Source organism: Nasonia vitripennis, chromosome 4 (assembly GCF_009193385.2).
Source record: "Nasonia vitripennis strain AsymCx chromosome 4, Nvit_psr_1.1, whole genome shotgun sequence".
NCBI lineage: Eukaryota > Metazoa > Arthropoda > Insecta > Hymenoptera > Pteromalidae > Nasonia > Nasonia vitripennis.
The window spans coordinates 28,465,770-28,491,747 of NC_045760.1; the positions used below are offsets into that span (position 1 = coordinate 28,465,770).

Sequence of the window (25,978 nt, forward strand, 5' to 3'; positions counted from 1 at the left end):
CAGAGACTCATTTGCTTGGATATTCAGATATGCCTTTAAAATAAATTAAAAATCAAGTCGATGCGTAACCGCAAGGCTGTATCTCATGCTCGATAGAAGAAAAATTATATTTGACGGCAATAACCGCGAGGGCGTTGTACAGTACTTAACGATATACGACCGTGTGTATATACCATGCCTTTATAGGTCGACAACGATAAAAAAGCACGCGCGCTACCAACCGCGAATAATTACGGTTGCCGACGTGCGCGGCTGAAAAAGCAGATGCGATCGGTCGGATTAGGCGATATTGGCAATCGGGCGGGGGACGGTAACAATGGCAATGGGTGTCTGCGCTGTACTGCTGCATACACCTTGTTCTCGGATTGGAACGGATGCATGATTTATACTAACAATCGGAGTGAGCATGGACCTAATACTACTTGTTATCGCTGCTAGTGCAAGTGCGCGAGATCAACGCCACGTAATCCAATGGAGGCGAGAGACCAAGATTACTCTACTGACATTTGTGTTCATGAGTGTATTTACTACCTTTTATTGAAACAGAAAACTAAAAATTTGTCCGCCAGTCTCTTGCCCCTATCTTCCAAAGCGTTTATTCTCTCAACAGAGCATCGATGCAGCAAACCATCATCATCTCTCTTTTACTCAAACAATGTGACGATGCATTTAACTTTGATGCTAACGCAAATTTCATGAGAGAACCGCTGCAAATTGCACGTTAAGGTAACCGCTCGTATCGTTATCTACGACGAAAGGACACTGCTGGTTGTAGCCACGATCGTTTCGATAATGTTCTTGGGCGATGCCGCGCCGCACAGCTTCTCACAATCTAGCTTCAAGATTCGATTACGTTACGGAAACAAATAGGTCACAAGTTTTTGCCACATTTCTTTTTTACCAGTTTTTTTTTTTACTTCTGGTAGTTTGAATGTGTAATACGTCGTTTGAATGATAAAATTGCACTCGTCTGAAGCGTCCATTGTCGCTTGGATCAAAGCCAACCGCCGCAATGATATTTTTAAACTTGGACGCATATTTCTCGGGTCGATGACCATTTATTTTTAATCATGATCATGCACACCAGAATCACACAAGTATGCAAAGACGAAGAATATACGTTTCTTCGATATAGAGAAGTCGTGTGCGTGATTCGTCCAGAAAGAGATAGTGCAGAGCGATAAATGTATTCCACGGCATATTGGCAGTAACATTTTCTCGTCGAACAAACAACTTTATGGTTACGGCCGAGAACTGACTAAAGAAGGGTGGATATGCTTCAATAACGAAATGCCGAACTTACCCGGACTCAAACTTCTTGGGGCATACGACGACGGGGGTATCTTCGAACATATAATCCTCAAAGTGCTTTACGAGCCTTGAACTCGTCGTTAATTCAGGCCACATACACTATCCTTTTTGGCCAGAATCGGTGTCTCGAGATTTTTTCCCTCCGACTCGAGCTAACGCCCTGTGCAGGAGAAGCGAACGCGATAATTTATGCAACTTTACGAAGAGCGCGCGAAGAAAGTAACATTTTTGTTGGTTGACAGTCATAAAACTTTATTACTCGTTATAGCACGCGCCTCTGCCATCGCTCTTGCTTTCTCCCCTTGAAAAATAAAAACGTCGGCCAGACCAACGCCCAGTTTTTTTATATGGAAGCTCACGCTTCTTTCATCGTACCGTCTCATAGTCCGAGAACTGTTTTCAACAAGATAGCTACGAGCCAAACCTACACTTATGAATCAGAGATTTGAGATGATGTATTCATGCGAACGACAAAAATACATCTCTAGTTAGGTTATTACGAAAGAGACAAAATCGGCAGAAACGCTCATAAATTGACACGTTTTCTTTTCAAAGTAAAAGTAGTACGTGTGAAGTGTATATGAAAAAGAGTTCTACGTACAAAGATCCGCGGACGCTTTGAAAAATTCATCCTTTCATCGGCGCATTTGAAAAACATCTCTCTACTTTTAATTACAATTTCAAATTCTCTGAATTCCATTGCACTACTCAAAAATATCTCGTACGATTTCACTGTGAGGAATAATATTTTCGAAAACCATCAGTGTTGATATGCAAAAAAATCTGATCCTTCCGCAAGAGAAAAACATTCAACCGCGATATACCGTCATGCAATTTACTTCGACGCAAACGAAGCGATGGAAACGAAAATCACTTTCGCGTTCGAGGAAAAAAACGTTCTTTATAGCAAGCAATCGAACATGGCTTCAAGCGATCCAGAATTTAAAAAAATATTCGCCCAGCCCTATAGATAAAATGCCAGGTGGTCCAGTAAAATTAAAAGTCACGACGATCATAGAAAGGTCCTTTCCTCGAATTCTGGAAAGAGAGAAATAGAGATGGATTTATGAAGAATCCAAAAATACTCATACGAGTTTTTGCTTTGTTTGTTTCTTCAATTTCAATTTCTTGTTCTCCTCTGCAGCTATGACGATTTCTCATCCATAGCATACGAACACACCTATACGTGATCTAATACGGTGCGAGGTGGTTATCGCTCGTCGCTCATGGAAGGTCATTTCCATTTTATTGGCGATTTCGCAAAACGTAAAATAATGCCGGAAGCGCCGCTCACTGTACAAGCTTACAGCCTGTGCGTGGGCGGATATATTCGCGGAACGACTCGACTGGCGGCGCGACACAGAGGGAGAGAACAAGATAAAGATTGAGAGGGGCAAGTTCCCGTCACCAGGCAGAAAGAGCGCGAGCCGGGGAACATTCGAAAACTTTTCTCGAGATTAAGCGGAAGTACACGAGAGGTCGCGATTCTCGTGTGGTTCTGTCCGTGAGCTTCGAAAAATTTAAAGTCGAGGTACGGGTGCGCATTTCTGCGGCTGTTTTAGGTGAGAAGCTACTGCGGTTGGTGAGGAGACGATCGACAGATGTACTGGAAATGTATATGTCTTGCATTACTTTTGTAAAACTAAATAATTCATTGTTATTGTACAAATAATAAAATTACTATGAGAACCGCCGATGTTAAAGGGAAAACTACAAGAGATAAGATTTTTGAAGACTTTCGCTAAAAAGGAGGTTAAGATGGGGGACAAAAAAGAATAAAACTTTCGGAGAAATCTGAGAGGTTTTAAGTGTGCGGGACGAAGAAGAAAATGAAAAAAGGCTTTCTTTCACCTTCTCATTCTTTCGTCGATTAAAACTTACTCTAATTTTTTTAATCTCTTCCACCGCCTCTCTTTCCCACCTTCTCTCTTATCTTAGCGCAATCCTGGAGCTTCATCTCTCGTCTCTTACCCCGCGCAAAGCCCAGACGAACCCTTTTTACCTCATCCCCTCGAGCCATACCGCCTCGAGTTTACCCTTAATTGGCATAGTTTCCGCACTCGCCAACGAATAAATGCAAATGACATTAGTTGCCGCGGCTGCTAATTACGATTAGAAAACGCCGGCTGAATTATCGGCTGCTTTTGTCTGGGCTTCCTCGAGCTTGCAATCGACTCTTGCTTCTGCCAGCGACGTGTACTGTTGTTGTAATTTCGTAAAATCTCTGTTCTATCTGCTTTAATACTAATTATAGCGTTAAAAATTTCAAACGGCCTTGTTGAAATATTCACGAAACGATAACATATTTCTTTAAAGGTATTCCAGAGCTTAACGATTCAATGGGGACGTCCCGCGTATAGAAAAGATATTGAAAATCCTGGAATTCCATTCAATGTTTATAAAACAGTCAGCGCTGGCGCGTATAGAATGGCGCACACAGCGGAGGAAAACAGAGCGAGAATCCATCGGACTCCCAGAATCCCCGGCAGCTCTACATGAAATTTCAAATACTCCTGCAGGCAAAAGCCGCTTATAAATAGCTAACGTTAAGGGGAGTAAAACCGCTCGCGGAATAATTTGCATGAAGCGCACCTACACACACAAAAGCACGTGTAGGTAAAGAAAAAATACAGGAGAAGCGCGTAACTTTCTGAGACATTAAAGCGCTATAGATGAAAGCTCGATGGACCACAGTGGGTAAAATAGTGGACGAGCTCAAAGTGACTTTCCTTCATTTCGCACAAAGGGAATAAAAGTATACGACCACGACGGATGCGACACTCCGAACTGTAGTTGGCAAGTCCGCCGTCTGTAAGAGAACAGCGCGGGAGAGTTAAAGTCACGAGTCATACCGAAATTACTTTTGTTCGTTCGAGAGAGCGACACGGCGCCGCGTCGTCGTAATCGATACTTCCACCGCTGCTGCTGCTGCTACGCGGGAATATTACGACTCTTCAAGTGTGGCTTCTGGAATTCTACGGCGTCGCTAATAATCTTGCCATTGAGTGCTTAATTAGGTCACCTCCGCTCTGGATCTCTTTGCCGAGTTCACACGCTGTCGCTGACTTTTATCGCTTATTATACAGTCGGCAGCAGTGCTTGACATAGATCTGCGATTACGGATCGCTTTGGATTGTATAAATAAGCTCGACTTAGCGATTGGGATTTTTATGGCTGATGAAATTTTTCATCTGAATATCTGGTGGAATAACTTTTAGTAAATTCGTTAGTCTTGGGTAGAATATGAAAAGAATGAATCGTTGCGCGAATACTATTTGGCGAGTTTACCGACTGGTCAGATTCGCTGCGCAAACGCTTATTAAACTCGCTCCTGAATCTCATCAAAAACTATGCTGGGCTAACTTGTAGATAAGTGAATAATGCACTGTCCCGTACCGCATACACAGAGTTGAGGTTCTATTCTCGGCTTGGCGAGAAAATTAACTTATCCTCGAATTCGCAAATTTAAAGCTGATATCGTTCATTAGTGAACACGAAATAATCCTCGAAAATAAATGTTTGATGTTTATCACTAATGGAAATGATTCGTCTCTAATGTTTGACTCCACCTCTACGTTGTATACGTAGCATAAATCGTATTAATTAATGTCCTCGTGATCCCTGAATCCAATCATACACATAGGCTTCAAGATCATAAGATATTATTCACTATAATCCAAGTTTTTCCTAAGAGCTTATGTACTCGAAATGATGAATTAAGACGGAATCTTTTTCCTTGAGATTATCGACGATGACTATCTATATCTTTATATGTTATATCTATCCTTTAAGCATACAATAACGTATAGCTCTTGGTAACTATACGTGTCAATCATATTAAGTGTATGTGCGCTTTATATTCAATTAACTCATTTCAAAAAATAAAATGTAATATTATAATACAACAATGTCAACAGATCTACGTACACATGAGAGTAAAGTACAAAGGACGAGTCTCGCAACTGTATCGGAAACAATAATATTATCTTACGATATTGCATTAAGTAGAGACACGGCAAAGCAGATAGCTGACTTTGGGTTAGAGGCGCAAGCGCGTTAACGAACCGGAAGAGGTGGAGTAAAAGGGAACAGAAGAGTCGAGTGACGTTATGCGCAATTGAGTTTATTAAAGCCCTTCGCACGGCTCCTAACACCATTTTTAACGTAGACGAACGAGTCAATGAAGGCAGAAAACGAATTAATAACCGAGTTGAAATACGATACTTTTAAACAGTAACACTTTTCAGCGAGATAAATTCGAGATGACAAGACAAATACGCGAAAGGATGACAAGATACACAAAGAACACAATTCTACAGAGAAAGTTCGTAGAAAGAAATATAACGTTGTCATCCCACTCGACTTGACGGATAACATAATTTCAAAGTTAGAACGTTAGCGAGCATATTTACGCGAGTATATCTACCGAAGTCGTCTCAGCCATAGATGCAAATGCGTGGCATACTCTCTCTGTGAGAAGTTTGACTTGAAAAGTATAACCTCCTCCTCTGCCTTTCTCTCACACTTTCACAGAACGTCTAGCTAACGCAACTAGAAGCTGCTGTATCGCCTACAAGTTGATACTAGCTACTTTTCACATCCTCTATTTTCTGCTCGCTATATAACTTTGACCCTACTATTTTCCTTTACAGCAAACACACAAATATATAATCAAAACTCGGGCATTGTTGAATATGAGCCTGGATTATAATTTCAACGCCAGAGCTACAGTGTGGTGGATAAATTATTTAAAGCCGGGCTTATTGGCATGTGCGTATGTGTGCGAGCTTTTCGTTCAATAACAATCAATTATATATATAGAGAGAGAGAGAGAGAGAGAGATCCCGTTTCAAACGTAAAACTAATACCCTCGGCTAATGTCTACTGTGGATATTGCCGAGACTAATGTACTCGTTCATTATTCGAACGACATATTGCGTGGGCTGATACCGTCAATGGACTACTTTTCGCTATGTCGATTGCGTCGACTCAGCAAAATCAGTCTTTCGCCAGACAAAATTCAAGTCTAATAATCTTTCAAATTGATGGGTTTAAATGAGAAATTCAGTGGACAGCAGTGGTAGCATTAGGCACAAATATACATATTTCTCACGAGCGATTAGGCAGAGGCTCGCTGAACCGAATGTCACGAGCAAGAGTGTCTGAATTACCGGGTCGGTCATTTCGCTGGAAACCGCGGACGGCCCTCTGAGACTGACGCGCGTGGCTCGCGCTTGCTCCCCGGCATTGCCCGCATCGTGTGCGTTCACCCATACGCGTATGTCCGGGGTCGACGTAATTATGATTATTACTGCAGGCCGAGCGATAACGGAAGCGTCCGAATAGCAGGGACGTAGGCGCGCGGTGTAGAGTCACACGTTTGGAGAGCTTGGGTTGGGAAGGAAGCAATTGCTAGGTAAAAATGTATATTTATTAATGCTGTAACGTCAATCCCTGAAGAAAGAGTGATATATGTCTGTTGATTATACGCGTTTGGATTAAGTGTACGCAAGGGGAGACAGAAAGAGACCAGACGACGCCTTTCTTTTCACCAGTCATCCCCGGCAGCATCTTTCTGCCTGCTCGGCTTTCCCGACTCTTTTTCTATCTCTGGCTCTGCTTGTGCGCTCGTAAAGAGGATAGTATGAACGGCAACAAAACACTTAAGCAGATTAGCTGTATGAGTCAGCCTTAAGTAATATTTATAGGTGAATACACTCGAGTCGAATTGTTCTCTGTTGGATTTTTGTTTATTTCTCTTTTTCGGTACTGTACTTTTTAACAGTATTATTCGAAATTTCTGGCGTTTCAAGAATCCTAAGCGTTTCCTGAGCACGCGTAAGTTGAGTGGTTTATTGTGGGATTTAAAATTCGTGAAAAGGCATATTTACCACGAGAGTACAGAACAAAAAAATATTTTACACATTATTAGAATAAAAAAAAAGAATAATCACACATGCACCGTGGAAGTAAAATAAATCGCGCACATTAATTCGACAAATTCACTGAGCTCTATTTGTTTCCGAATTTTCGACCTGCGCGCCCGACCAAATACGGATTTATACCACTGTGGTATGAACGGTATAGTGATGGAAAGCCACAGAGAGTAAAAACGGCTACTAATTGCTTCAGCAGATTGCTTTTACTCGATTTCCAAGCACACAAATCAAGATTAAATTTCGTTATTGTTCATCGTAGAGTGTCGTTGCTAAAACGAATGAAATAATATACTGTAAGCATCACTTCCACGGGTCTGCACAACAGCGTCGGACTGGCGTTAAAAATATAAAAAATTCATCATACCGTACTTTACGGAAGGACATTTTCTTTATTCCCATAGAATATACATCACAAGGGAAATCGGGTCACGCGTTTATACAGATAATCCACGGCTAATCCCACACGCGTGTAAGAGCAGCCAGAAGCTCGCAGGGTAGCTTCCATTCAAAAAGGCTTCGCGTCGTCCAGTCTTCTCTTCCATATAACATTGTATTTTTTTTTCATTCTTTCTTCCTTATATTAGCGTAACGAAGTACAAAGAAAGCTCGCATTCGCATACCTCTGTTTTCTATGCAAACCGCATAGACCGAGATGTATAGCTACTACTGAGTGCATTCGCGAATAATAGAAAATTTAATTTTCCGCGCATTTTTGACCCAATTTCGTGTGTTTTCGTAGCGAGCGTGGTATCGAGTTTCAGTCGGGAAGTATACGAGTAGCGAGAGGGGGGCATGAAATCAGCGAGGAAATAAACCCGGAAAACGAAATTATCCGGAAAAAAGCTATTTTGCTCGCGCTCTATATGCGCGCCTGGATCTGGCGTGGTCCTCAGTTTTGCGACCCTTGACTGCATTGACTAGTATTATACTGCAGTCTCTGCCAGCACTTTGCCATCAACTTTATTTACTTACGAAGGCAACTGCGGCGTCCGCTACTGTACAGGATTCCTCCTGGTGTTTCTCTTTACTTGGAGAGAGAGAGCTTTTTTGCTTCCACGGCTATTTATGTTTGGAAAATGGAGGAGAACAGTTTTTAAAGAATAATTTAATTTAAATTTCATATATTCTGCATCGATCTATCCGTCGTAAGCATGGCTCTTAGTATTTCAAACGTCACATCCACAATACACACCTAATGTCACGTTTCCACGAGTCTTCAATATACCTTATGGTATAAGGGAAAGAGCTCTCTGTTGCGGGATAACTGAATGGAGCCTGCGTACGCGTCCCGCTCGGTGCCTACCGCAAATATAACGAGTGCTTATTATATACGACAGCGGAGCACGTTGAATTTTCGATTTCAATGGGGCAAGTCCGACGCGGTCATAAGCGCTCCAAATCGATTTTCGCGTGGCGTAGAGCGCGACAAGCTCTCCCGCAAATAAAAAAAAAACGACTGCGTTCAATCGTTCTCTCGCACAAACATGCACGGGGACGCTGCGAATCTGACAAGGAGCGATTGCGTCCAGCCTTTTCTGACGCTGACATCTGAGCGCAAAAGAAAATCCGGTCCCTGTCAGCTTCAAGTCTATTTTTCATTTATTATATACGAATTATTAACCCAAACTGAATCCTGATTATTTTTCTAGCACACATCGAACGCTTGTGCGATATAGTCACTCATGCCTGAACGAAGTCATTTACGAGCTGCAAATTACCGCGAGCTGGTCCGGAAATCCGATTTATATGCAAAGCCAAATCGATAGACTGTATCTGCATTATAGGCTCGATTCACTAGACTGAAATTACGTTACCGTTATTTCACGTTCGCTAATTGAATCGTTCGAAAAGTTCGAAAAAACGAGTAAAAGGAAAGACGACGCGTGTGGTCGTACAAAGAAGTAGAAAGAGTATACTTTCCTTAACCTTGGGGAGAGCCAATTTTGAGTCTTAGTCAAAGCGTCAAGCCCCGCGAGGCAGAACATAGTTTTGGACTATGGTCAATTCTAATCCCTCCCTTCTCTCGACAGTCGGTTACTGTATATGTGTAACTAACTAAGCTCGGCAAGTAAAGCGCATCCGGCACTTTGCTCGCCGAACAGAAACTCCTGTCCCTCGCCACAGCTGTGAAAATCAACTCTAAAGCCGTAACCGACGAAGATCTAAACAGCTGAATTCGTGAAGATTAATAGAGATGGGCAGCTTTTTAAAAACGAACCGAAATACGAAAGAAAAAATCGAAAGCTAGAGTGCAAAAGAAGAAGCTTTTCCAAGCACCCTTAGTGTCTCCAGCAGGGGTAGTTTATAAAATGTGGGTTCAAGTAGACCCCTGAGTAGTCTCCTCTTTTCGGCGTCTTTGTCGGAGAAGCCCAGTCCCATTTCACGCATAATCGGTCACGGGGCCCAGGCTATAAAATGCAACGTTGGGCCAACGTCTCCGCGATAAATATGCATAGGAGAGAGATCTCTTTCTCCGACTTCTTTCCACATTTTTCATCCCCCACCTTGACCCGTGACTCTTTTTCCTCTCTACCTATGTATATGGAGTTACTCCATCTCTATTCCTCTCTTCCTCCTTCGAAAAGTCTCCCCGTCTTTTCTCGAATTTTTCTGGGATTTCTTCTGCGTCTTCTCTTCAACGCTCTTCCATCTCAGCATTTTTCTTCGACTTCACCCTCTATTTCGCCCGATTTCCGTACGGCCTTTCAAATTTCTCCATTTCGATGTGTCCACTTGTGTTGTAGCGTAAGTTTTGAAACTCTTCGAATTTTGGGATTTCGATGAACCCCGAATACGAATACTGACTTTTTTTCTTTTCCTTGCGCTGCATTATGCAAGCTCAATCGGAAATCTCGGAAAGTGCGCGACTGCGGGTCAAGCATAAATTGAGATTTTTGTTGTCAAACTTTTCTTATTTCTTTGTATTAATAATAGAAGAGCTCTATGGAACAGATTTTCTTGAGTACTATTTATTGCCTGTTTGCTGCAATATATTAGTAGGATAGGAAATATTTTTGTTGAATAAAAATGAATCTTGAATAACACGTTGTTACCGTCAAATTGTTGAAATAACACAAACCCTTGTTTGTTACAGGTGCAACCGGCTTAAAAACTTTAAAGATAACAGCACCAGAGAGGGTAAGGGTTGGAGACTCTGCCCTTCTAACGTGCAGCTACGACCTAGATAACGTCCAGCTTTACGTCATCAAGTGGTACTTGGACGATGCTGAATTCTATCGGAATGTACCCAAGAAGGATCCACCCCACGCTATATTTCCCGTACGGGGCATCCGAGTTAACGTAAGTATAAAATTCTAGAAAATTAGTCCCCCGAAAAATATATGAACAGGAAGTTTACAAAATCGTCTCTCTTTTGTACAATTCTAATCTGCCCTTAAATACATGAAAAGGGAGAAAGTATTAATCGAGAGAGTAGCGCATTGTTCCGCGATACCTCTTGGATCGCTAAATTGCTGACTTACCAGTCCAGAAAACACTTCTAAGGGTAAAGAGCTTGAGAGGTTATGCTAAGTAGTAGGCGGTAAAAGTAAGTCATTTGTTGCAAGCCTCACACAGCAAAGCTCGCTGATCCCGGTTACAAGAAACTTAGCGTGAAACTATTGATTTACTCGATAAGGTTCGAACAATTTTAGTAAACTCTGTATAACTATAAATTCTTAAAGAATATACACACTTAATTTAAAAGTCTGACAAATAAAAAGCAAATCAAATAGGATTAACACAATCTTGTAGAAAAGTATATGAAAAAAATGAAAAAATATGAAGAAAAGTAATTGGACATATGAGGAGTGAAATAAAGGTCTTAATCTGGCACTGTAAGCTGCGTGAAGGAGGATCAGCGTGTGAGAATGCGCTCGTCCGAGGAATTACACTTTTTGCGCGTTTTCTTGCCTGCGGTTGTCGGTAGGTGGCTTGCACCGCCCAAGATCCGACACACGAATCAAGTATAAGAGAGAGAGAGAGAGAGAGAGAGAGAGAGAGAGAGAGAGAGAGAGAGAGAGAGAAAGAGAGAGAGAAAAGGAAGCGAAAGTAGCAGCTTGGGTTTCACGCTGAGGCTCGAGATCGATACGGCTGATTTACGAGCTCAATTCAATTTTGACTTCTTTTTGCTCATATTTTTTTACCGTGCAAATTACTTTAATGTAACAAGATTTTCTCATTCAGATTGAGGTTAACTAAGGGTTTTATTGAAGTTTTTTTCCACTTTCATGATCGGATAAACGATGATACATCTGCAATATAAGAGAAATCAAAAATAAAATGTTCATAACTGTTTATAAAATTATTCAGAAAATTAACTTTGTCATCGTTCCGGCAAAGGCAGAAAAAAATCATTCTCATATACTTCCTTCTGCAGCATAAGCGGACTTGTTTTCTCTAAAAGAAGCGCAGCACAAATTCTTTCATCCCGACTTTCTCTTCATCGCAGCCTTACTCTTCACAAGTAAAAAAAAGCCTCAAAGAATACTCGAGTCTGGGGGATACGTCCCTGCATTGATATTCCGTTTTAGTTTCGGGTGGCACGTCGTCGACAAAGGCGGAATTACTGTGTGATGCGTGTGCCAGTGGCAAATGGAAATGCTATAGACACCTTGGGGGATCGAACTACAGTACAGTAGCAGCCGTTATTGCCGCTATTGCTGTGCTTCTCCGCTCGTTTTTGAGCGTGATTTACGTGCAGTCCTTTACCTCCACATCTTTGTACATTACACACGGCTGTACGCGAGATGAGTTCAATTTTTATTCTCGGCGGCTTTGTTTCGGCGCATTATAAAGAATTCAAAGAAATTATTTTGTATTCTTTGAGATTTTTTAAAATGAAAATGAGCTGTGAATCGTTACTGTTTAAGAGAACTATAACTTTCTAAACTACTTAATTTCATTCAGAGTTCATTCTTTGGAGGGGCTTTTCCGGTTGTCCCTTGGTATATCGAGTTATTTATTCTCTCGCTACATCCCTTTCTTCATAAATTGAACATTCAGTGCAATAACTCTGATTGTCACATTAGTTGCATCCACTGCGATTAATAAAGGCTAGACCGCAAGTCTTCATTAATTGGTTTCTTCACTCGACGTCGAGTCAACCAACGCATCTCTATCAGTGCGGCTTGACTCGCGCTACCGACAAAAGCATCAGCTGGAGCAGCAGTTCAGCAGCACCGCAGCCCTATCGAGAACACAAGAGAACAAAGGAAGTGCAAAACGAGCTCTCACTGGGCGTTTTGCGAACAGAGAGAGGAAGAAAGAGAGACACTCATCTCAACTTTCGGCACTGTTGTTAATTCATTTGTGCTCTCCTGCGACTGCGAAGCTGAAAAGAAATAAAAATCTGGCCCTGATGCTCCTGTCCACTATACGCTCTCTTTTGTCCAAACTCTCTTCCTTCGTACCGCTACCTCTGTTTCGCATCATATCTAACTGACCGTGCCCGCACTTCTATGATCCACTGATTTGCTTCGTTCTCGCTTTTTACACTTCGCAACGCGTCACTTTCTTCAGTAAGAAATACGCGCCTCAAAATACACTTTATTGAATTTCGTTTTCACATTTATTAATAAATTTTCAGAATTTCACGAGATTCATTGTTCGCTATACTTATTCTTATGAAACGATACTCCTCAGATCAAGTTCACCCGTAAATTAATCGGAGAACCCTTTCGACAAAGCCAACCTCGAACAGATGATCTGTATCTTAATTAACGACGATACCGATCAATGCGTTTCCGGAAACCGTAGCTCCAAGCTAGCTCTATGTGTACAGACTACCGAATATTACAGATCCATTTAACATTCGAGCGCTCTGCCTCATTAGCGGTCAGGGATATTAAGCCATGTCTTTGATTGCAATCAGCAGTCGTATTTACTATTGGCTTCAACTTCTATTTACAGCTCCAATATGAGATTCTGAAAGAGGAAATTTAATGCACGTACTGGAAGTGATAAATCAAAGAAAACAATAAATTAAACATAGATCTTCCAAGTTAAATAAAATAAAACTGTAGGAGATAAATAATGGGTTAAAGTAAAGTATACGAAGGAAATGAAGAAAGAGAAAAAACAAAGAGATCGTTTTTAGGGTAGACAATATCGTAGACTGTACAAAAGAGGCAAGCCATCGTCAAGTTTGTCCAGGAGGAGACTACGTGATGCATATGAATGTCTTCGATCGGCACTGAGAAAATAGCAGCGTAGCCGTAGCTTACAGATGACGCATATTGGAGACGGCGAAGCAAAAAAGGTGAAGAAGGACAAAGAGAAGGAGAAAGGAAAGAGGCGAGTTTTCATCAGGGAGATAGTATGAGGGAAACAATCTTGCTTTCTCGATGATTTGATTTTGCACAATTTGTCCCCAGGAAATTCGTAGACCTTTTACCGATATTGCTGATGACGATTTTTTTTTATGCTGACGCTAGGATTTCTCAACTTTTAGTAAGAAAGGCTCTGCTTTTATTATCTTCATTAATGGATCGGCTTCGTGGATGATAAGATAATTTATCTTAATTTGAAAAATCACGATATTTGCCTATTTCAACCCTTTTGTTATGCGGCCACCTTAAAGTGAGATGAACCACTATTATGGCCGCTAGACTAAAGTACACGAAAAAAATATAGATAAGACCACTATAATACATTTAGATTTGAAATCCACAGGTGTCGAGCTCAAACACGCAGGACGTGACGCTAGTCAACATGACGAGGAACCACACGGGGCGGTACAGCTGCGAGGTAACCGAAGACGGCCCGACTTACGACACCAGAGTCCAGGAGGCTCACGTCTTTGTTGTTGGTAAGATACAAGATGAGAATTTCCTCTTAACCGACTACTTTTTCATTCTTCTTTCTACGCGACGTCTTTTGATACACAGCGAGTAATGCATACCAGATATATTTTTTTCTGCGGTATAGTGCTTGAACTTTTAATTACACAACTTTTCCTGGTATCTCGACTCGATAATAAACAGTGTACGTAATAGTAGTAAAGTAAGTTACTAACGTCCTGCGTGACTTTAAATATAAAGCTTTGTAGTATATATTTTTTGCTGTAATGACCAAACTTTCTGTGTGCCGATGAAAAATAACAAACGCCAGATATGAAAATTATTTGTGAAGTTCAACCTTCCATAAAATTATTCTGATTGAACATTCAATGTAAAGAAATAAGTTTTCGGCCGGAAAATATGTGCCAAATAGAGGAAAAACTTTCTTACTCTTTGACTATGGCTTGTTACGCGCGCAGTAAATCTATAAAATAAACAAAACCAGGAAAACTTGCAAATCGTAGATGGCGTTTTAAAAATATGTCGTATTGTATTACCAAATTATGATTTTCGCGAACGAATTTCTCCACATGAAAGTATCAAAAAGAAACGTACTACCTCAGTCATTGTCGAAAGCTCTCATGGCCACTCGCAAACGCAGTAAAGTTAAAAGTGGCTCAGTAATAAGTATTAAAACGAATGCTTTCCTATCAGGCGTTTAATAAACTAGCGTTTTATGAATCTCAGCTACGGTCGCGGCTACGTATCTCGTAAGTTTAAAGTTAAAATTCACTTTTTCTGATTCTCATCTGTAAAAAGCTCCGGTTGAAACATTACTTTCCACGCGCGCGAAGTTAAAAGCTCGCTTTAACTTCAAGCTTTAATTTCGCGAATGCAGCCAAGGTGAAGCTCTGCTACGTATAAGATAAGAAAGTTCGTTTGCTTCATTGAATCACTCGGTAGCTTTTATTAAAATGTTTACTCGCGCCGCAAGGAATTACGGAGCATATCAGTAGAGAAAATATAAGAAGAATTAATGCAGCTTTGTCATGATGAGCAGATGTGCCAGAAACGGAGCCGAGAATCGCAGTCGACAGGGAGCACTTACGAGCCGGCGAAACACTCCGAGCGAATTGCTCGTCGGGCACCTCCCGGCCCGCCCCCAACATTACGTGGACCCTCAACGGAGCACCCGTAAGTATCACCTCTCGCCGTCCGCCGCCGCCATCGCCTCCGAAAGGCTACGTGACCTTACTGGATGATTAAAGTTGCTCAGAACCGCGTTCTTCGCCTGCCAAACCCTCTTCCGTAGCCTCTGTGTATACACCTCTTTTTGTCCGCTAGCGCTGCCTCCCTTCCATCGACTGCTCTTTTCTTTGGCTGCACTTTTCCCTCGGCTTTATTTTTGTCTTCTTCCACTAGTTTATACCCAGCCTTTTACCCCTGGCTTTCTTGGGCTGCTGTGCTAGAGGTTAGTGCTTCCATAATATATTCGAGGAATTTTATACTCGGAATATTGGCGATTTCGAATGAAAGCTCTGTCACTTTTATTAAAACTTGATGGCGATAAACTTGTTTATTGATTAATCATGCTTTTAGTACGGAAGCTTGGCGTTAAAAATCAAATATGCATCCAAGAGGCAAGAGAGCCAAATTATGTGCATAATTACATTTTTGAAATATTTTGAAAAATCTTTGACGCTGATTAAAATTCCGATTTTAATCAATAATTTATTCGAGCACTTTCATCGACTTAGTCAATATTCACAGGAGATTTAAAAGTAAAGGAATTTTATAAATTTTTGAATGCATTACCACATTTAAATCGTTTAGATAAATCCCTGTAAAGAGAAAATTATTTAAACATCCACCAACGCAATTTCTTTTTTATTAATGACAAGCCTCGGCGCGATGATACACAACCGCAAATAAAATGTTACATAATAGAGTAGCAACAAGCTTTTGCAGAATACACCCAATTCGAGTATTTTCATTGAAATTTATTTTGCTCTCTCTTTCTCTTCGGCCCATCCGTCGCGCGAGCAGTTCCGCGCTTATCGATCGGATGCTGCCTCGGCCGCTGCTACTACTCCGCTTCTTTCCGTCCACTCGATTAAGCTTTCGGGCTATATAAATATAGGTTCACCGCACTGCACTTTGGAAACAGGCGGAATGCAGAGCAGCGATCATTCCGCGGCTCGTGTTTAAGTGCTTGCACGTCCGCGACTGCGCTGTCAACTTACAGAACAACCGCACTTATTTGCACTCTCGCGCCCTTTTCTCTTTACTCTAGGATGATTTTCAGTGCGTGAACTTTTCTATCCCTATTTCAACGCTATTTCTATCACTTGTTAGATTGGAGTTTCTATTTTTATTATTTTCTTGAACGAATGATTCATCAGAATAATCATTTTGTTTTGGGTAAAAAGTAAATGAGAAAAGGTTTCGTTGATGTTACGATGGGAATTTCTTTTTTAATGACTGTTATTGAGGCAAGCCGCAACAAAATACTAGTAGGGTTTGTGCTAGAATTAATTTTAACCCGTTCTAACTTTCGTAACACGCATTAGATAGTTTTGGAGTACGTTATAATTCTTGTAACATGCACTAGTTTTCTGATCGTTGGGTGTTGAACTTGAGTCCTAATGGAAGCTTGAATTATTTGCATTCCTTAGAAAAAAAAATTGAAACTATTATATTGACGATCAAAATCAGGGATGTTAACAATTTTGATCAACGAATGACAAGTTCATACTCCAGCTTGAATATTGTCTTCTTTTCGGTTCCTTCAGCAATTTTCTACATTTATTCCGCTTCTTCGTTTTTCACATCTCTTTTCCCTTTTTCCGTAAATATACTCGCTCACTCGAGTACCGGTCGTGTGGCAAAAGAGAATGCGGTATTGAAGAGGAATTCGAATTCGAGTCGCGATCAAAGGTCCGCTGCGCCGAAGAGGAACGAAAGCAATCTGCACTCGGACTATCGAGACCCATTTTCCGCAGGATGTCATTACGTTCGTCAGGGTTTTCTTTATTTTTCCGCTCGAAATAAAGGAGAAAGAGAGGAGGCGGAGGAGGCAGAGAGTCCACCCCAAGGCCCTGCAAGATCTTGCGTTCGCCGCTTAATTTAGAGAAATAGTTTTAGGAGATTGGAGTTTGTTTTAGAGGGAACCGCCCGCATTCTCTGAGAACCAGCTATCAGAACCAGCGTCGACGTAATTTTCCTTCAGAATTAGAACTTCACATTAGAGCCTTGAATGTATTCAGCGACGAAATCTCATTTGGACTTAGAGCGTCGCTATTTCTTAATTTAATGCTGGGTGGGTGACTCTTTAGCGTGTATTTAACTACTTGATTTTAGTAGCTGAAAAATAAAGCAAGAATGTATTTTAAGGCTTAGGTAAATACTTGGGATATTCAATAACCAAGAAACCAGAAATGTACACGTGGCGCTAATAAATTCAAACAAAGAAACAAGTATAAGACAGAGAAAGAGAGAGAGAGAATTTTTCTTAATAAAAACGAAGCAGTGCGCAAGGAAGATAAAGAGAGCGTATAGCCGTATAGCACCAGCAAACAGTAAAAAAAAGCGTGTCCAAGTGATGAGTAAGAGTGAAGAGAGAACAGAAGAAAAGAGTTGCGGAAAAGCCAAAGACGAGAAAATATTTACTCGGCTGGCTGAAGGTGCAGTAGCAGCGTCTTATACGTTCATATAATCGGAAACTCAGCTTCTACTCTTCAAAGTCTTACCGAGCGATGACCGGATGTTGATGTCATACTCTTCGCATTTTCCTTAAAAACTTACATGTATAGCCTCATTTGTCAGATTATACCACGATTATGGTTTCTTATTTTATTTCCATTCTTGTTTTCATTGAAAATAGTCCATTGTGTATAAAAAAATAAAAGCCATTAGCCTTATAAAAGCTTGCATTAGCGGACTATACATACGAAAGGTGCACTAGAGCACAATAACAATTTATCGAACATTTCATCTTTCAAAAAACGAATGCGTGTACACGGGGGAAAAGCAGAATACACATATGCATGGCCAAAAGCAGCACACGTTAGGATATCCCATTTAAAGCATAGCCGTAAATGAAATATTCGAGCCTCGTAATTCGTCAACCTGTCATACCAAGAGATCGCCCGTTGACGAATTGTTACGTAGAAGCAATAAAAATGCAAACCGAGCGGTGCACTGCTCTGTACACGAGAGAAAAAACACGCTTTTATCGGACGTATAACCCCCCGAGCGTTCTCTCACTTATACTCTCTCATTTGCTCTCCTTCAGCCCTCGCGTTATTGTTTCTGTTTCTACACAGTGAAAAGTGGCGCGGCTGCTCTGCACATAACGGCGCGCACTTGGCGACGATCAAAACCTTATATGTGCAGAGCAGCTCGACTACGACTGAATACCCCCGCAGCCCTTGCTTCTGCGCGCGAAGATGACGACGTTACTTTGTCTCGTAACAAAATCAATGTCTCAGCCAGAAACGGCAATACTCTACCCACATGCAGCTTTCACGGCGTTGAATTGTAAATTTCTCGACTATCAAGTGCACCTGCAGCGTCAATTTGTGGCTCCTCTGTCTCCATATACTATGTTCCGACTGCTACTATAAAAAATACTTACATACCGAGTAGAGGGAATTTTACTCGACTCATTTTTACTACGGTTGATCGGTACACTAATAAATTTGTAATAATGTTAAATCACGAAATACAGCGTTAACTGAACAATTTAATCGAAATCCGAATAACACAACGCGCGCAGTGGCCATACAACGCCAGATCTTTTTATCCCTCCAGTGCGCAGGAAAACTCAGTTGAATTTACGGCAGAAGAGAAAATTCGCGTTCCGAGTCAAGAGCAATGGCCATTGCTAACGACGGGTATGAGCGCACTCATACAAATCGCTTGGCTGGCGCCAGCACGGGGGTCGGAATTTTTGTGTTATTTTACTGAAACCACCGGCTCGTTGTGCCCGACGCATGTCATCAACTGTTATGCCTCGAGTGCGCGTGAGAGTCCACAAACACACGGATCATAGTTGCCTAGTATATTATATACGTAATCCTACATCCCTCGGCCCAACGCCGGGTCACGTAGTTGACATTTTCGCATCCTTGGAGTGCAAAATTAAATTAAATAAAAGAATCTCGAACCCTTGAACGATTAAATTTCGTGGAATATAAATGCAATGATAAATACGTACTGTTGTTTGTTTGTATTTTCGTGTAAGCGATGAAAATGAAAAAAAGTAATCGATACAGGGCATTTAACGATGTCTTTCTAATTCTGGTATTTCTGCTTGCAGTTGAATAACATGACCATGCGATTCAAAGTTCGGACGAAGACAAACAAAAGGTCCACGCACTCTTCTCTAAGTTTGGAGACGACTGGCCTGTTTCGAAATGGCCGTATCCGCCTGCGATGCTTTGCCGAAATTACGCCGGTCTACAAAGCGTCAGCTTCGAAGGAAATAATGGAGGAAAGACCCTACATCGCATCGATTACGGGAGATGCATCGCCACACAGTCGCCGTGAGTATACAGCTCCGCATATCAATGTACAAATTAATGCTTTAGTCTTCGTTAAAGCCATCAAACTCAACTTCCCACAATGTCAGGTAGAAGTCAACTTCAGCGCATGAATTCCAGGTATAGAGAAGCGGGCGTTTATCACGTCGAAAGCACACAGCGTTTGTATACGGTGCCATTTGGCGAACGCGCTGTTTTATGAAGCGGGCATTCCTCTTGGTTCACAGAACGGTTGGTCCCCGCGCGTGCAAGCACAATAAATTTTGTGACGAATCTTTATCGCCGGCTCGTGATTAAAGTCTGCTTGTTTAATTCCGATTGTTTTATAGGTGTGCGGCGATTTCCACGCGCAGTCCGGCTCTTTATCGCGTGTTTTCTTCCCTTCTCTTCGGCGGCGCGCTTTTCCTGTTTTTCTTTCAAGCGAGCTTTGCAAGCACGCCAGCTGTAATTAGTTTCAGAAAAACGGCTTCTTGCGTGCACAGACTCTTTGCCGGTATATCATCGCTTTAGCAGTGCATGCAGTATTATGAAAAATTGCGCGCTGGATCTTATTACGGCTTATAAGTGTACATTGTTACTTTGAGATTTTTTAATTATAATCTCGTAATAGAGATAATAAATAAGAGAACCGAAAAGATAAAACTTAAGTAGTATAAAAAAGCTATCGCTAAAAACTCGAATTATTATACCGCGAAACGAGCAATGCTTATCGTCTAGCCACATCTTCTTCGTCGAACACAACACTGTGTGGCTATTGTGTCCGTATTACTATTGTGCTTGTTTCGGCTCATTTCCGGTGGTGAATGAGCCCCGAGAGATCGTCCGCCGGGCGAAGTAGGAAACTGAATTTAACGACCCATCTCGCCTGCTTTTTGCCACTTTCTTCATCGCCAATCCTCCGCTGCTTCTCAGGTATACTATATATACCTAGAGCTTCTGGCTTTCGAAAATAGCAAAAACTCAACGCGCGCACTCTTCTGAATTCTAGATGGAAAGCCTCTTTCGTTCCGCGTTTCTGTAGTCCAGACTCTCTTCTATTTTTCTCCCTTTGCTTGCTCGCGCGATTTCGCGCTCGATTTCCGCAGTTCGTTACTGCCCCCGATATGGCTGTAGGTGAAAGGGGGAGGGGGATTCTAAAAGCAGCAAGCATGCTGTGAAAGTGTTTTATAAAATATTTTTATCAGCCTCAAGAATAGATGTATTTTAATTAAGTGCAGAACCTGTATCCAGACGTGCAGCCCCTTACATCGCGCAGCCTTTCCAGTATCGTTAAACTTTGCAGTCACTAATTTTATGAATATTGTCAGCGTAAAAACTTTTTAAGCCTTAGAACGAATTTTTAATCTTTGCCGTCTTCTGCGGTCAACTGAATTACCGAATTAATGGAATTAATAATCAAGCTTACCTATACAATGGCTTCATTGGCCTGCTGTGGGAATTGCAAAACTTTCAGAACTTTTGGAAAAAGTTTGCAATAAAAAAATTGCAAAAAATATTCGTATTGCTACAAATAAATAATTTTATACTTATAGGTATGCTGCATAATTACATTTCCTGGCGCGTTCAGTGTTGACTACATCTTCAAGTATCATCACGTGCAAAGAATGAAATGAATTTATCCTAGATAAACATAAGTCGAATCCATAGCATATTTCATCGTAACAATACCTCAGTATCGATGTATTCGTAAAAAGCTCTTATTGCTATACCCAAGATGGGGGTAGCAAGTGAGTTTCGATTTATCGCATACGAAAAAAGACTACAGTCCCGAAAAGTTAGGGGCCTCAGAAACATCAGGATTCTTCCTAAGAAAGAAGTCCAAGGACAACATTTTTTCCTCTCTCCCCCACATCTCTCAAGACCTTCGGCTCTATGAATATATTCCTATGAATAAACATAAAAAGCTCTCTAGTGGACCAAGTCTTCCCTGACTTTTCCAACTGTGGCCGGATCATCCCCATAAGGAACATCGTCATAATGAAAATATCCAAGCATGACGCAGCAAACTCACCCCCCCCCCTCTTTCGCTGTGATATAAATCACAGGGTGGTAAAAGTGCAGAAAGTATACAGATATAGAAGGAAAATTTATTGGGTGAATCATGCCAAAAGGAGAGGGAAAGTCTCGTTGACCTCGAAATCGAATTAGCTTTACGCTCTCGGAGTCGCGAGAGCGCCTTTTCTTCTCTCATAGGCGGTTAACCTCGGAAATTTTTCCCCAACTCCTCTGCTATATGTACTCGACCATCGACCGTTTTGTCGAGCTCGGTAATCTCTTCGGTTCTCGAATTACAACGGCAACGGATAAGTGCGTCGCGTTTGTTTTGAGGATCGACTACTGTTGACAGTATTTTTTTCGGGTTGTCCTGTCCCCTGCCCCCATCTGAATTGATTGATCGGTATAAAACGTTTTTCGTATCATCAATTGTACTTGAATATTTTGTAGACACACGGGCTAGTCTATTAAAACATGCGTCATACCTTTGACGAATGAAAAACTGTTTTCTATTTTTTTCATTCATTAAAAATTTCAGGTTTAATTGTAGCAATAAAGTTGAAAACTAAATTTATCTTGGATCAGGCTGAATTTACCTCTCTTCAAGTGAGATTCCGTTGTTCTAATTTGACTTGATTGTCTGAAAGTTTTCAATTAGAGTAAAAGCGCGAATTTTATATGTGTATACTCTCTTGACAGAGAGAGGAGGCAGGCTAGAACTGAAAACTTTACTGTAACTAAAGTTCAGTACTAAATAAACAAGTATAAATACAAATTGAGTTATCCATTAATCAGCGACTTTCTCGAAAAGCAGCCGATTCAGAAGCAAAACTTGATCAGTTTCAGCGGAGAAAATTGAATAAATGATTCAAAATAACTAAAAGTCTTCAAAAGCTAATCGAGTAAAAGGCCCATCCCCGTATACAGATTCATCAAGTTAGCCCAAGCAGTCGCAGGTATATACACGGTATTTATTAGAGCACGCGCAGATGTTGACATTTCAGACATTTCCTCGCAGCGCAATCCCTGTCCACTATGTTATCACAGTAATTTTACAACGCGATGTCTGCTCGCCAAGCCGCAGACAGACAACGAACCCGAGCAAATATGCACAATCTGTGCAGGAGATTCGTTTCGTGCTATATATAGCTCCATCGGTGCGGTTGGCGAACATCTATATCAAATTGCCCGTACATCGCGAAATTGGAAAAGTCAAAAGTGTATAGCGAAGGAGAGACGCGTGTGTGTACAGAAATGTAGTGTTTGTATACTCTGTCTAGCTAGGCTGTCTCGTTAGCCCCTCGTTCGCGCGCTTTCGCCCATGATTCACGTCCCTCGCGGGGAAAATGCTCGAGGGTGGAATAAGGGGGGGAGACATTCGTGGCGCCAGCAGTTCGCGCATCGGTCAACGGTCCAATAAAATCGCGCGCGTATAACGTTTCCTAAGTCCGTCTATATAACTCGTCTATTGCCAATAGCATTATTCCGCAGTAAAAGCGAGCGTAAAGCCGCCGGTGCGCGAATATACCGATTCAAAAAGCCATTCGCACTCGATTTTATTTCCCTGGATGTGTTTATACCTAGACTTCGACGTACTTGCTGGCCTATATACTACTGGCGCTATAAGCTGTCCTTTGATGATATTTTATCTCGCTGGGGTAGTTTTATTTCATTCGTGTATAGGATATATTTCTGCCACGTCACTTATTTATTGTGTTTTATGACTCATCAGGATACGAATTTGCACTTATTTTATGGAGAATGAATTTTCGTTGATGATAGAGATTTTTGTTTTATTCGTTATGACGTTTGACTGAAGTTTGTGGAGTTTACATTAGCTAATCAGAAGTATTTTATACGATCAACGTTGTGAGTGTGTGCGTGGATTTTATAGCTTTTCTCCCTCACACACATATATATATATATATATATATATATATATATATATATATATATATATATATATATATATATATACATAGAGCTTTTACCCCTCGATTCATTCTGAATTCAATTACCTCTGTTAACAACCGAGTGGCATTTAATTTCCAGATGTAAATCACTAATTTAACTGTGAAAAACAGTTAAATCGATCCTGTTTATGATAAAAAGTCAACACATAATAATTTATACTTATGCACGTGTTCTGTTAGCTAAAATAAATTCGGCATAGGTATAACCAGAGAGTATGAAAGCGGGGGAAGCCGTTGAAGTGACACGTAACCTTGTCGTAATAGACGCGTCCCAGACAGGCGTCGAGAGCTCAGGCCTCCGATTTACGGGATTTCGCTACGGTTTATGATCACTGGGGAATGGCATCGATGTACCGCGCAGAAATTCGAAAGCACACGCGACGACGGCTTCTTCTCGTACAAGAAATTCTGCTAGAGTTAAAGCTTGCGTAATCTTATATACTGTCACCTGCGAACATTTTTGAGAAATCCCATTTCGTGTGAACTTCCGTGTTTCCATGTATCCAATTGTAATGGTTCTGACTCGAACTCAGAAATAAATTGTAAAGTAGACGCGTGAACTTTCCAAAATTTTCGTGTTTTTTTATAATATTTAGTAATTTCTTATCGTCCTAAATCAAGACCATTTTACACAATATTTGAGTGTTAAAATTTTACGAACTTCTAACGTCGGTAGCTTTATGCATCTGCTCGACGATTTTTTGAATTTATATGTATTTCTACAAATTTGTACTCCAAAAGTATACAGAAGCAAACCCAAGGTCAATCCCAAAAAAATCAATTAAATTAACAAAGAATGGAAAAAAGCGTGTCAGAATATGCGGACAAAGAAATTCCCTCTCGCTTTATAGCAGAGCATAATAGCCAGGCAATATCCATTCTTCTGCGTTAGACGGAGAGAAGTTTATTGAACGCGTCCGCTGCAAAGATCGTATCTCAAATGGTTCATCCTGCAGAGGCATTCTGCGCAGCTTCGCTATCTTCAGTCTACGTGTGCGTATAGCCAAAGCTCTATTTCTCCTATTGCGTAAGCTCTCGTATACACGAGTCTGTCTGACTGCTACTGATTCCCCTCCAGCGCAGCAAACTACAAAGTCGGAATTGTCACGTTCCAAATAATTCGAATATTAATACGTCTTTGAAGGTTGATTTCTAATCGAATTTTTCTTTGTTAGGATAAGTTATTCGTTTGAAGTAATTTAGTGTCACTCATCCTCGTTCATTAAAAATAGTCTACTTATCGCACTTACAAAGGATTGGATAGTCTGATGTTTATTTATTTTTTCAGAATCCAATGGTAGGAGTGCTGCCAGCTTAGCGTCCCTCTGGATTTATGGATTGGCATCGAATATTCTAGGAATGCTAATTCAAGCCACTTTCACAAGGTAGTTCCAGAGTAACGTGTCTCCAACAAGACGATGAAAAACTAAGAAGCGAGAGCGTCTTCTCTGTTTGGCCCGATTTCATTGTACAAGTGAAACCTAGTAGCTGAGGGCTTACAGTTTTTTATATGTTACTATGTATATATACGATAAAATAGGTAGTTAATTGATTTTTATTCAAATGACGATCAGAAGAACGAGTAGGGATTGATGGTTAAAATAAAAGATGAGTGTCGTGGAATATGAAAATAAAATAATAGATACATAAATAAATCAGTAACGTAAGATCTCGAATTAAGTGACAATTATCGACGACGATAATCTAAGGCTAAAAAAGTTGTAATATAATATATAAATATAAGACAATGCGAAACGACGTACACGTAAACATACCACAATCAAATACGATACGCGCCAATTGCTTATAAACATGATTGTAAATTGTTATGAATTAAGTGAATGCTTAATCGTTTTCTATGGAACAATGAATTTCTCAAATGTTTGTACCGAAAAACTAGTTAAAGTGTTTGTATTTGCTATTATACCTTCGTATTGCGATATAGCTACCATGTTTAAGTTATATAAGCTAATTGATTGATGTATGAGAACTTACGTTCTACTATAATGTGTATAATTATCTGGTTTTAAAAAGACAATCGAAATATGTTTGATGATATGCACGTCTTGAAAAGATTAATTGCGCATAATCATTCTATTATTCACGATTATATATTTTGCTTCAAGTAGCGACTCTGAATCAATAACCATGCAAAGTTATACAAATTTTATAAATGATGTTATATAAAAGTAAGGTACAAAATATATTTTTCGTTCGAATTAAAGATATTTGGTTGTTATTTCTTGACATTTGCCTCCTGACAAATATATATTATGCCCTCAATGAACTAGTACGAGTACGTGTAGGCAACAGCACTTTTGGTAAGTATATGGTCTGGTTTTTTTGTATCTTAAAGAAAGTGCTATGCATTGATCCAAATTATGAAATTAATGATTTTGATGACTAGCAATGTTCAATCAGTCTTATTGATTGAGTCT

At 40.6% G+C, this 25,978-nt stretch overlaps 1 protein-coding gene across 1 annotated transcript in view; it reads left to right on the forward strand.

Moving 5' to 3' along the window:
* The window catches only part of LOC100679350, a 37,558-nt gene extending 11,791 nt beyond the window's left edge, over positions 1 to 25,767 (forward strand). Inside the window, exons 3-7 of the mRNA XM_016988448.2 lie at positions 10,345 to 10,550; positions 13,923 to 14,058; positions 15,090 to 15,223; positions 19,350 to 19,575; positions 24,829 to 25,767. Coding sequence (XP_016843937.1) covers positions 10,345 to 10,550; positions 13,923 to 14,058; positions 15,090 to 15,223; positions 19,350 to 19,575; positions 24,829 to 24,929 — 803 coding nt within the window. The 3' untranslated portion in view covers positions 24,930 to 25,767. The remainder of the gene's footprint in view (positions 1 to 10,344; positions 10,551 to 13,922; positions 14,059 to 15,089; positions 15,224 to 19,349; positions 19,576 to 24,828) is intronic.
* Positions 25,768 to 25,978: the final 211 nt, after the last annotated feature.